Source organism: Cinclus cinclus, chromosome 5 (assembly GCF_963662255.1).
Source record: "Cinclus cinclus chromosome 5, bCinCin1.1, whole genome shotgun sequence".
Lineage (NCBI taxonomy): Eukaryota > Metazoa > Chordata > Aves > Passeriformes > Cinclidae > Cinclus > Cinclus cinclus.
In genome coordinates, this window is record NC_085050.1 from 62,156,743 (window position 1) to 62,170,421 (window position 13,679).

Below are 13,679 nucleotides of genomic sequence, written 5' to 3' on the forward strand. Positions count from 1 at the left end.
TGATATAACTGCACCAGGCATTAGCATTACAAGGTCTGAAAATACATAGCCCAAACCACAGAACTTTCCATTTCAATAAAGCAGCCTCCATGAGAAACATTATACGCATTGCTCATGTGAAGACCTTTTCAAATCAGTCAACCAATCCTTCTGCATAACTGACTGCCTTTTCCCCATCCCAGTGGAGAATTAATGTCTTCAGACTCAAAGGAAGCAGCATCACTAACTACAAAATCTATGCAGTATCCTTAAAAGCATGCTTCTAGGAGTTCACTTGTTTGGGTTTATGTGTCCTCATCCTCTCTCTTGCTGGCACATCAGAGACACAAGCTCCCTGGCTTGCAGGGGTGGGTTCAGAATCACAAGAAAAGAATCATTTAAGTACGATAGTTGTGCTATTCCGTGCTGTTACTGAAGGCTCAATTTCAGCAATGCAGCTAAATGTGCACAATGGCTTAGCAAAAAACTTTTCACCCTCTCCTTTAAAAGAAGTCCTACATAATTCATTTATGCTAATTAAACAGGAGCTCAGGAAACTTTAAAAGAGAAACCCAGGTTACAACACGAGATTTCCATGGGAACTGTGATGACAAACAGTGAAATTCAATTCAATCAGCCTGGTCTGTTTTAAGACATTTCTTAATACCTGATAACCTTTGATTCTTTCCATCTCTTTGCTGGCCAGTGGATTGCTCTTTACCACACAGACCAAGGCTTTCACAGCTGCATACAACCCTTCCACATCTGATGCCATGGCTACAAGTCCCAAAATAGCAGCAGCCCCACCAACGTACTGCAGTGTAGTGGCAACAGGTTTGGGGACAAATGTTCTTACTCCTAAACAAAGACAGAGAAAATTAATTAAAATATATTCAAATTGAAATTCTACAAGAAATAATTATGAAAACGTGAAACAATTTTTATTTTAGCATTACTTGAATTATACAAAGAATGTTACTAGCAGAATTATGACACCTCAGAAGAGGAAGTGAAAGAAATATAGAACAATAGTTTATAACCTAAGGTAAAGGAATTGAATGTATTTTCGTAACAATGAATCAAACTGAAAAAAGCATCCCATGTGAGCAAAAAAGACAATAATATATTCATAAAATATAAAAATGTTCAATAAATACAACAATTGCATTCATCAATCATATTATTTATCTTCTAGATCTCAGTTCTTATTGACAAGCAATTAATAACTCTAAACTATAATAATTCTTAAGTGCTCAACTCACCCAAATACCCTATCAAAGCTGCACCAATGGAGCGTGCTGGTCCATTCAAATGCCCTGCCGAGTTATGTAGCAGCTTCACAGGTGTGGCATTTTCATGAGAAGAAACTGCCAACTGAAGAAAACAAAACAAAAAAAAAAGCAGGCGTTGAAGGGAAGAGGGTTTTTTTACGCAAGTCTAAAATTCATAACTTATGAGTTTTCCTACTGTGATCAGGAGCAACATACAACAAGCCCAGATTAAGCCTCTCCTCTTAGAAGAGATGCTCCATCCCTTTGATCATCTTGGTGGTCTTCCCTGGACTCACTCCAACAGGTCCATGCCTTTCCTTGTGCTGAGGACCTCAGAGCTGGATGCAGCACTACAGGTGGGCTCCCACCAGAGCAGAGGGACAGAATCCCCTCCCTCTCCTGCTGCCCACACTGCTCTGGATGGAGTCCAGGACACATTTGGTTCTCTGGGCTGAGTGCTCATGGCTGGGTCATGCCCAGCCTCTCCTCCACCAGCACCCCCAAGTTCTTCTCAGTACTACTGCCCTCAGTCTGCTCATCCCCACCCTCGACTGATACCAGGAATTGCCCTGGTCCAGGTGCAGCACCTTGCACTTAGTCTTGTTAAACCTCATGAGCTTCCAATTGGCTCACTTCTCTGGACCCACCCAGCCCTCACCCAGAGGAACTCATTCAGAACCCTCTGGATGGAATCCTGTCCTTGAAGTGTGTCAACAGCACTACTCAGCTTGGTCTCATCAATGAATGCACTGAGGATGCACTTGATCCCTCTCTGTCATTAATGAAGGTATTAAATAATACCGGTCCCCACATGGACCCCTAAAGGACAGCACTTGTCACTAATTTCCACTGGGACTCTGAGCCTCTGACCATTACCCAGTGGATGCAACTGTCCAACCACTTTTTTATCCATCTTAACAGCCCATCCACTGAATCCATCTTTCTCCAATTTAGAGAGAAAGATATTGTGGGGGACTATGTCAAAGGCTTTACAGTAGTCCAGATAAATAACATCTGTAACCCTTCCCTTGCCCACTGATGCAGTCACCTCACCACAGAAGGCCCCAGGGCTGGCCATCTATTGCCTAGAGGAGCTGTGAGTTCTCAGCTCCTGGAAGCATTCAAGGTCAGGCTGGAATGCACTTTCGGCAACCTGACACAGTGAAAAGGTGTCCTTGTCCACGGGAGGGGGATTGGACTAGATTGTTCCTGACTGCATTGAGCAAATTGTCTTGAAGTCAAAAGAAAGGAAAAAGCCACACACACTAACCAACTGATTTCCCAACATACCTGTTTGGCAATAGCTTTACTATCCAACTTGTTGTAAACTTTCCTTATTTTTGCTACTGTAAATGAAGAAACTGACAGTGCATAGAGACCAAAGGAGACCTTCTCTTCTGGTACCAAAGATATTGGCGATGGATTGATTCCTTCAGACTTCGAATCTTTACCTTAAAGACAGAGCAGAAGTTCCCTTCATTAATGGCATTGTTTTTCTTATACATTTGAAGAATAAAGTCTTAAGCCACTTATACTGCAGAATAGGTACAAAGGAAGACTTTACAAATGTAATGTGCTGTGATGTGATATTGTCCAGCCTAAGGGCTGTGAACTTCCTTTGCTTTCTGAAGGAAAATGAAGCAATCAAACACCAGAGAAGCATTTGGTAAATCTGCATCATTGCTTTTTACTACAGTTTGATAGGAAAGCTGCCTTGGAATGGTATGGGAGATGCAAGATTCAAAGAGAATAGATAACCATATCTTTAAAATTTTACATCCTTTCAAATTTAACTTTTTACAGATAAATATAGCATACAGTATGAATAACGACAGCTTTAAGCCTTTCTAACTGGTTTAAAACCAAAGTGAGGAATACAAGCACTTCTACCGTAATTCACACAAGAATTCAGATTTCTATCATCCTCTTCAACAGCAGCTACTAATCTTCCTCTGAACAGCAAGCTTTTCCTCCCTGCTCCTGCATACTGTCTCACCTCTCCCGCCAGTACGCAAACAAAGGCTCCAGCAGAGCCAGCCCAAGTTACCAGCTGCCACCTGACCTGTACTCACATGGAACATAAACTGCTTGGAAGCTCCCCACGTAATTGGGTCCCAGCTCATAAATGGTGCTGACCCCCGGGGCAGGCAGCACTTCCTCCAGGAAGTGCGTGGGGCCCAGGCGCCACACCAGGGAGGAGAGCTGGCGCTGAGCGGGCGGCGTGCCGATGTAGGCGTACACCGTGCTGACCACGGGGGGGTTGGCAGAGCCGGAGCCGCTGGGGCTGCTGTGGATGTAGTGAAGCTGTGAGGGAGTAAAATACAGGTAAGTCAGTGAGGGAGCAAGGCTACGGTGACGAGATCAGAAATGTTGTCCAAAAATGGTTTTGCAAGCCGGGCGAGGTATCAAATGATTGCCAAGGGTAATACACAGGGTATTTTGATGCTGTACTGAACTATCCAGTGAAGAAGATTAAACAGGAAGGAAATGTGCAGACCAGAAGTGGCTATCAAAAGATGGAGTGTATAGAAACAGGAGGAGAACATGAGAATTCTGTGCCTAAAGAGGCTGTATCTTGAGTCTAAAACCACAGTGCTCAAAGCAGTGTTGCGTCTCCTTTTCCAGCTTTTGGAATTTACACCATTTCAAGCTAAAGTGCAAACATGATAAACTAAATTCAGCAAACTTTTCAAACAATTACACAAATACATGAGTAAGATCCTGGCCAACATACTAAGGCAATAACAACCTCACAGGCTTTTTTCTATTTACCTTGTAGAAATTCTGCTAGCAGCTCTTGAATGTACTCATGCATAACCAGAGAAAGGGCCAGACAGACATTTATGTTGATGCCTTAAGTTTTAGTATTTTTCAGATTCTTCACTGCATTGGTGTGTGACTCTGAACTTCATTTGAAGTGTTAGCAAGTTCTCTTCACAGTTTGGTTAGACAAAACAATTCTTTTCCAGCCAAAGAACCAAGGGCACCATTGCAATTTTAGGCTCAAGAAGTATAAAAATGGCAAATTGAAAAAAGCAATCTAAGGGGATGGGATTTCATAACCTGAAGGTGTAATTAGACAATTAACCCCAATATGTAAATGGACCAAAACTTAAAAAAGTGTGAAAACTTGTGACCGGTCGTCCATCTTGGGTGTAGCCACAGCTAGGATCTTGTACTGCCCAATGTGTATCTTTTGAAGGCCTTTTAATAAATACCTGCTTTATTCCTTTAACACTGTCTAGCCTCTGCTCTAGGTAGCCTCTCTACAGGCATCAGTGTATTACAGCTGCCAGCATTAACAACTTACTGTAGTCCTCCCCTTGCAAAAGGAATACTGGGAGGAAAACTTCGAAAATCAACACGTTGGTTTACCTATAGAAGTACAGCAACATTAGCTATTTAAACCCCACACCAGGTTATGCTTTATCCCTTAAAGCCCATGCCCGCCAGGTGTCAAATAATGTTTGGATATCTGTTACAGCTTAGGAATATTTTGCACTCAGTGGACAGGTCCACAGTGCTCTTCACAGCTCTCTGCAGTTTCTTCCACCAAACAATGAGGTACTGGCCTTTGCAAATAAAGGTGGTGTTTGCTTGTTGTTTCTTGTTTTGTTGCTTGGGTTGGGTTTCTTCTATTCAGCTGGGGGGTTTATTTTCAGTTAGGTTGGTGGTGGTGGTTTATTTTGTTCCTTTTTCTCCTAAGTTTTTTGTATTGCACAGAGAGAGCAAAATCACTCCAATCACTAAAAATGAGGATTGAAAGATTTATTTTACCTTAACAGTGTTGACAAGCTGTCCATCGAGGTAGAGTGCAGCTGTGCTGTTCTTCAGCATGCCTTTACTCATGACCAGAACTAGGTGATGCCACTGGCCTTCCACAATGAGGTCACCACAGCGGAAACGGGCACAACAGGGAAGAATTTCATAAAATGATGATTCCTCGCTGAAGTCATCAACTAAAGGAAAAGCACTAAGTTAGGGGGCACCAGCAGAACTGTTATAAGAGCTTAAAAATCTCAGGATATATTCAGACTTTTGAAAATTGTATTTTGGTTCTTACCTTCTCCCCTTCCTTGGAAATTTTAGCTAAAATTACTAGTTGGCCAAAGTTTTTACTTTCCCATGCTGCCCAAAGAAATTGCTACACAAGGAGTCACCAAGAAACAACAGATATTTCACTTTTCTCACACTGTGGCGCGGATGATTCCCCATACTTCCAGACTTTTATTCCCACCTTTGCTTCACAAAAGTGACCCTTACTCTACTTAAAAGCCATCCCAACAGAAAAAAAGGATTAAAAATATCCCCTAAAACCCAGGGAATGTTTCAACAGAAACCATGAACTCTTCAGATCCCTCTTCATTCTTTCATATGGAAGGAAAAGAAGCTATTAATCCTTTTACCACAACAGCTGCCTGCACAGGGAGAACACTCATTTCTTTAGAAACAGCACAAGGAAAATGTTAAAAGCAGAGTACTCAGAACTAACGTTCAGATACAAAAATAATCTCAAGTTCTTTTTCTCAGCCAAACATCTGAGCACAATTCTTGCTCTCAAGAAGGGTCCCTAAATCACCCCATCTATTCTCACAAGAGACTGTCAGCACTTCCAATCCCCATGTTGTGCACATCAATTCCAATCTCAGTTCTTCAGCTCCCTACCTGCTCAACACTCAACAGTACACCACCAACTATGATTTAGACACAACAGGGTACAAAAGCACTTAAGTGAAGCAAAGTGTCCTGGTTCAATTAAAAAACAGTCTTTATAGTCAGATACCTTCAGGTCTTCTCTGACAAAGCCTTTTCAATTCCAGTCTCTTTCAGGGAGTTTGATTATAGGTGCTCACTAAACTAAAAATATATGAACTATAGCTTCAGTGCAGGCTAAAGCAATTAGTGTGAAGATAAACTTGCTTCATTCTCTAAGAATTTGGTCCTCTGAGAAAGAAAGCACTGCCAGTATCTTTGTAATATAGGAGGTTTAATTCCTACTTTATGCTATAGGTTTTCAGCTCTCAAGCTTCAGATGTTGAACTTGACTTCTACTAAGAGAGATTGCTGCAGTTAATGCTGTGAATGCATGCTTATAGATTATTTTCTTTATATCCTTATTTTCATGTTAACAGTTCACTCAGCTGTTCCTGGGAGGTTTTTTTAATAACAGTTGTGTGAATTCTTTATTAGTGCCACCTACTCAAAAGTAAAGAACAGAAGCAGAAACATGTTTTTGACAACCATTTGGGCTGGTCTGGCAAAGAACTAAGCCTGAAACACACGTAGAAGGCTGCCCTGCTCCTCTCAGCTCCTCCACAGACCCAGTGTGTAACAGCCTGTCAAAACCAACCACTTGGAGGCTTCGATGGTGGACAAGGCTGGAGACAGGAGACAGCTCATCCTTAAGCCCCTGAGTGCACTGATAGCTCTCTCTAACAAATTTAGTGGTATCACCAGCTTCACTTAGATCTTCACCTCAGCTCTGGTAATTCCTCCTTTGGGCACAGACACTAAATGGAGATACAAATTGTTTCTGAAAACTGACCACAGCATTAAAACATGAAGTGAATGACTGACTGCCTTCAAAAAACCCTCCAGTATTGGGACTATCAGGACTGAAAAAGCCTTCAATCTATTAGCTTACTATTTCCAAACTTCTTCAAAACAAAGACAATTAAAATTTGCACCTCAAGACCTCAAGAGATACTGTCTAAAATGAATGACACAAGACAAATCAAAGGCAAAAACTTTCAAAATCAATGATGGAATCCCTCCCCTGAATAAATAATACCTAGGATTTTGGCAAAAAAAATTTCTTTTATATACAGACATCAAATCTACTTTGGAAATTATAAAAGCTCTATAACTTAATGATTAGATTTTGCATTTTCCCATTGTCAAATCCCATCAGGAACTGGTGAAACAGCAATGAAAATTCCAGCGGTCACAATTCTTCTGGATACTTGGTCTAAAATAAACTTGCTGTTGCATCCCTGAAGTATTGTCAGCATTAGCTGATGATGTGACACGACTCTTACCATAATTCTGAAGCAATTCTTCCTTAGTTGAAACAATCAGTGAGCGGTCTTTTGCTGAGAGGACAATGGCAAGGCAGACGTAATGCTGCTCTGAGGAGTTTGCACGCCGCACTACAGTGAGGAGTCTCACAGGATGGTTATTGGGAGGGGTACTAAAATGTTCAATACAAAACCAAGTTGAGTAGCTTAAACCAGAGGGTGGTGGGAAAAACCTTTCACCTAAAAATAAAAAGAAAGCCCATTACATGCTGCAGTGGGTAGTACTTAAGATACGTACTTGATCCTGATCCTTTTTTCATATCAGCTCAGCTAATACCACCTGTGCTTTCTCAGATGCTGAAGAAGCCTCTGTTGAGGTTATATCTCTCTATCACATACATCTGACTCCACTTAATATCCCAGGATGCTCCCACTAATTCTATCTTACTGCAGTAAGCCTTCACCTTAGTTTTTCGACTTAGCAACTTTTTAAACTAAGTGACCATATTCAGTTAATCCCATAGCATACCAGGTTCCTGTATGGTGGATTACCTACAACATGTAGAAGTGATAGCAAACAATTTAGATGGGGTTTTTGTGATGGTGTGTGCAACTACACCTGTAATAAAGGTAGTCAAGGATTCAGCAGAACAAACTCAAAAGTACAGCATTACAATTCATTCCACATTTCCCATGCTCTACACACTACTACCTCAACTTTTTCCTTAATGCATCTGGGTTATTATTTCATACATCTTGGTTGATTACAATTTAGCCTTCTACTTTAAGCTTTGTATTTTAAAGCAATCACACATTTATATTTTATATTGCTTTTCATTGTCTTGGGGGCAACAGGCAACAGAAACACACACAAAAAAGACACAAGAAGTTCTTGATTGTGAGTGCACAGTGTCCAGCACCATACTATCATAAATGGCTAACCAAGAAGTCTAAGAGAACTAAACATCAGATATAAAACACTGTTTGCTACCAGTCCTACTGGAGTACTCACCAGTTCCAATTCCACTCACAACAGCACCATCCACAAGTCCTGTAGTAACAGCATTATTTGTAGGTGCATTGTGGGGAGCCAGACTTGGCAAGAATAGGCAGCTGTTAAACACAAGACCAGCGACACACTGGAGTTTATGGAAGTCAATGTAAGTGAAGATCAATACAAACAAAACATGGCTTAGGAAAGTATACCGTAGGCACATGTCCTTTGTGACTTTATGGAGTAATGAAAAATAGGAATTAATTCTCAAGATTGCTCACTCTGACTCTAAATTATCTCTAGCACAAAGAGCTTTGGCAGTGCACACCTTTGGTGTGAAGGTATAGAGTCATGCCCACGTGGCTCCATAGCCTAAGATGTTCCCTTTATGAGCACCTGTATCTTGCAGCAGCCTTTGAGCTGTTCTGAACCTTCTGAAGAGGCTGGATCAGGTAAATAGTCACAGGATCTGACAACTACCGACAACAATGTTCTTATCTTAAGAAAGTATGCTCTCACACTAACATCATATTCCACCAACTTAGCCGTGTTTGGTCCTTACAAGAGCCACTGATGCTGTGGACACAATGGAAATCAATAGAAGGAGAAAAGTTCTTAAATATATTAAAAAATTTATTATAGCAGCCTTCTTAGTTGACTTGCTGGAATTAAAAGAAATCACTGCTGCATTATGTGAGTTAGTTCTGGACGTGTTACCAGCACCCACAAATCTCCTGAAGCAAACATAATGAAAATTCATTTTACCAGCCTATTTCAAATTCTTAGGTCCAGACAATTTTCTTTTCTCTTATGAAGGATGTAGAACATAGCTTAAAGTAACATTTGTTTAATAAAAAAAAGTCTGTCCCTGACTGCATTGGATATTAAGGCTAGATGGAAAATTGCAGAACTGTAAAGAGAATGCAGAGAGCAGCAGAGCTCCCAAGTATTCAGATTTTCTATTCCATTTTTAGAACCAAAAAACCCAAACATTTTCCTTAAACAGATGTTGAGAATGGTGTCATGTTTTCATCTTCGGAAAAGTTAAATCTTATTACCTGATACTCATAAAGTGCCTCACTCAGCAGGTGTTTAATTAGAGAGAGAAAAACAAGTGGTGCTAAAAGAAAAAAATGAGCTAAGCATGATATCCAGGCTATGCCTCCAGTTAGTAATACTGAGTTTTTTTTCTGGAATTTGGATTCATTATAGCTGCACTGTCTGCTTTATTTGTATTTCTGATTTGCCCACTTCCACATTTTCATGTTCTTCAGCAATTTTAAGTGGGTCTCAGAATTCCTGCACCATCCAAATGTCATACATAAATCCCTGCAACCCTTCAAGGGAATGTTGGCGTTCCTTTGTTTTAAAAGGGATGTGAAACCCAGAACTGAGAGGGCCCTATCAATGATACATACTTAGCTTTTTCACTTTCACACTTGGCAAGCAAGCATTTTTTATGGAGGTATTAATGAATGAGAAAGTGGAAATTTATGTGACTTGAAGCATTCCTTTCTCGTCTTTAAGGAGTTCATTTGTTCCTTACTTGCAAACAGCCTATTAAAAATTGCAAGCATTCCTCTGAACAAGAAGGAAGTAAGCAAACACTGCGCCGTGCCCCACGCTACTTGAAAGCCCTGCAGGACCTTACCCGAACCCTTCCAGAGACGTGTCAAACTCGATGAACGCCGGTGTCACCGATGATCCGTGAAGCCTGATATCATGGGGGGTTGTCATGGAGACCAAACACTTGACTCTGGTCAGGGGCACTGTGCTCCCTTCTGCTGGCTTGAGCAGGCTCCTGCTTATCCGATAGTGGCTGTCCTCGTGCACGCCGAAGACGCTGTCAGGACCCAGACCTTCCATGGAGGTGACCATGCTATCTACAGGAAGCCAAGAAACAACACAGCATTGCAAAATGGAGGTATTTTCAAGCTGCTTATATGGACCTTTCAAGTTCAGTGGAATAGGTGGCCTGTCAGTCATGGTCAGCTAGTTCAGCCTCTCAAAAGATAATGAGCTGGGCAGCATTGCTTTGATTATAAAAATGCTCAGCCAAGACAGGAAGATGAGCATCTTGCGCAACACGCCAAGGAAAGTTTGTGTCAAGCTAAGAGGCCTTCCCATCACCTAATGTCAGCATAGTGCTCTTTCTGCAGAGGCTCCTCTTCAGCTCCATTCCTGCTACCTGACTTAGCAGGCAGGGAAAATTCTGCTTTGTGCTCTTCAGATGCAGTAACTCTGAGCTAGAAATCTCAGAGCTCTTAGTAAGCAGAACAGCTCAGTAAACTTAGCTTAGGCAATTTAACATAACTTGTGGTATTTGGAAGGTAGCATTGCCACGTCTTACCTAGGCAAAAAACTTTCTAGATTCACATTTTCATAATTTTCATTGTTCATTTTTCCCAGTGATCATACCCTAATGCAAATATATATATAAATAAATAAAGCACTGTCCAAGAGATAAATTGAATCCCTTCTTCTCCCTTCTTTTAAAATTTAATGAACACAATAATATAACATGAATTCAGTTAATTTATTTTGTTTATTTATTTCACGATTTAATGCTCAATCAGTATAATCTAAGATACTTTCTAGTTTCTTTTAAATAATTCAAAAATTTCAACTAAGGTATTTTAAACAATATGTTATAGCCAGCCATACAATGACCAAGCTGACACACAGAAATAAATATCTCATGCTTTGCAAATTTTCCAGCATTTTCTTTGTATTATAATTTACTGAGACTCTGCCAGATGAATAGCCAATCCCAAGCTCTACAACTCATGGATAATAATAGAAGATTGAGCAGTTATTTTATCTGACACCTTACTGAACCCATGAGAGATACTACACAGATATAATGATTTGTGGTGTGCACATGAAAGTAGCTGAGAAAAAATAATGTTAAATAACTAGAAGTGCAGAACCTACAAGATTTAAACACAAATTACCACCATATTTAACAATTACTGTTCCTAAAATAAAAATCTGTAACTACCATGCTGTATAAATATTCAATATAAGTACTACATTCTCTCTGGTTTTAGAACTTTTCCAGTCCAACTGTTCTGACGATTCCACATTCATACAAAGCTGGGGTAGAGTTAGGTTTTTATGGATGCTTATTTAAAAATTTTAAATAGGTATGCAGTTGGGGGATATCAGTGAAACATTCTTTACACACAGTTTTAGCACTTCAGCACCTACTTCTCATTTCTGGTTCAAAACTCAGTGAGCTGGGTTTGTGCACTCGGTACTGTTTCAACAGCTTTTTGTCCCAAGCTCCGCAATTCAAAGGATTTCCCAAGCGTAAAAATTCCCTAAGAAAGAGAATAAAAAAATTTGGAAGTCATTTTCTCTATTTATTTGCCTATAGTGGCACCAAATATAGTAGGATTTTAAAAAAGGCTAGTAATTGCTTGCAATAAACATAACTTTTAACCAAGAAGCATATTATACAAACAACATATTTGATCCATTCAAAACTATTTAATTTTGGAACACATGCTCTCAGAAGTCGACATTATTTTAAATAATCAAGAAATGTTGATAATTTATCAAAAAATAAAGCAATTTTGATAATTCCCTTCTCTTAATTTAAAAACTTGGCAGGAGGCTGCTGCATCCCACAGGAGAACATCAGAATATTGATGATGAGTGTTCAGCAAGCTGAACTCTTCTGGAGAGGCAGATCGTAGGCTGAAGTAAGCGACCTCAGCTTTGTTTTACCAGTGTGTCCTATTTGGCTGGGGGAATAATTTCACAGCTATCAACACCTGTATCTCTAGATAACTATAGTATCTCTCTATAGAGCTACCCAGACTATCGGTGTCTATGCTTAGGGAAGCTGAAGTCCCTGTAATGCAACTACCAACAAGAGGTCTCCTTGCAGAACCCCTTATGACACAGCTACATGTTACTGAAGGGAACCAAGCAGCTGTCCTGGCTGCAGGTCAACCAGCCAGTGATCCATAGGAGATAATACAATTAAATTCCCTCTTACAGCTGAGATCACAGACTCCCAGGGTGGTTTGTGTTGGAAGGGACCTTTAAAGGTCATTTGGTCTAACCCCTCTGCTGTGGGCTGGTACAGCTTTCACTTACACTGGGTTGTTCAAAGCCCTGTCTAACCTACTTTGAACAATTCCAATGATGGGGCATCCACAGCTTCTCTGGACAACCACTTCCAGTGGTTGTGTCCAGTTCACCTCCTCCACTATAAAAAAAAAAAAGAAGTCTTCCTCATGTCTAATTTAAATCCAGCCTCTCGCAGTTTAGAACTAGTGGCACTGGTCCTGTCACTACAGGCCTTGGTAAAAAGCCTCTCTCTGTCAAGAGACAACCTATTTGATGAGAAATAAAATGGGATGTTGTGCTATCACTACCACATCAGGTCACTAAGGCTCTCTACCACCGCCAGCTATTTACTGTGAGCCAGGGACAGTGCAGGCTGCAGGGTTCAGTCCAACTGAACTTCAGGGCTATCCTGACCTCAACACCATGGGCTGCAGAGCCTGGGAGGCCAGCCTTTCAAACATCCTTTGGAGTGGTGGATGCAAGGAGTGGTCCTCATCTGCCAGAGCAGCACTGCATCTTTGCAGAAGTCGTGCATGGAGCCCAGCTTCACACATGACTTGCTGGTTTCTCTCTGTATGCACCAGAGATTGTAGGATGTTGGCCACTGCCAGCTGGAGATCCAGTGCATGCTGAAAGAGAGAACAGCACAAGGCTTGAGAAAGTACAAACTGAGGAGGAAAAGAGAAGAAAGGCTTTATACATAATAAGAGAAAAGAAACTACCATTAGCAATAAATACAGAAAAATAACTACATTTAAATATATATGCATGCACTTGTGTGTTTTCAGGGGTGTGTGTGCATGTGTCTTTGTGAAGAAACACTGTACAAAAAAGGGTAATTAGTTAGACAAAGGATTACCAGACCTGTGGTCAAGAAAAATAATTCAGATAAGAATGGTTAAACTAAGCTCTACTTTTCACCAGCTTAGAGAGAAGTAGCAACTCTTTTTGTGATTATTAAGCTGTTCCTAGAAATTTAACATAGAAACATAATCCTTTAGGCTGGAAAAAACCTTTAAGATCACCAAGCTGAACTCTTAACCCAGCATGGCCTAGCCCACCACTAAACTATGTCCCCAAGTGCCACATCTACATGTCTTTTAAAGACTTCCAGGCCTGGTGACTCAGAGTGCCATGGGCAGCCCATTCAAGTGCTTAATAACCCCTCTGGTGAACACATTTTCCCTAATATCCAGCCTAAACTTTCCCCGGCACAGCTTGATGCCATTTCCTCTCACCCTATCACTTGTTTGACTTGAGACTGCCTCCCCCACCCGTTGTTACAACCTCCTTTCAGGTAGTTTTAGAGAAAGATAAGGAACCTCCTTGAGCTTCCTT

General features: G+C 40.8%; 1 protein-coding gene across 1 annotated transcript in view; it reads right to left on the reverse strand.

Moving 5' to 3' along the window:
* Positions 1-13,679, reverse strand: part of WDFY3 (WD repeat and FYVE domain containing 3) — a 99,211-nt gene that overhangs the window by 42,705 nt on the left and 42,827 nt on the right. Inside the window, exons 14-23 of the mRNA XM_062493075.1 lie at positions 12,756-12,970; positions 11,468-11,584; positions 9,913-10,140; positions 8,280-8,380; positions 7,289-7,507; positions 5,028-5,209; positions 3,323-3,554; positions 2,541-2,701; positions 1,242-1,353; positions 647-837 (exon numbers count right to left, since the gene is read on the reverse strand). Of these exons, the coding sequence (XP_062349059.1) occupies positions 647-837; positions 1,242-1,353; positions 2,541-2,701; positions 3,323-3,554; positions 5,028-5,209; positions 7,289-7,507; positions 8,280-8,380; positions 9,913-10,140; positions 11,468-11,584; positions 12,756-12,970 (1,758 nt within the window). The remainder of the gene's footprint in view (positions 1-646; positions 838-1,241; positions 1,354-2,540; positions 2,702-3,322; positions 3,555-5,027; positions 5,210-7,288; positions 7,508-8,279; positions 8,381-9,912; positions 10,141-11,467; positions 11,585-12,755; positions 12,971-13,679) is intronic.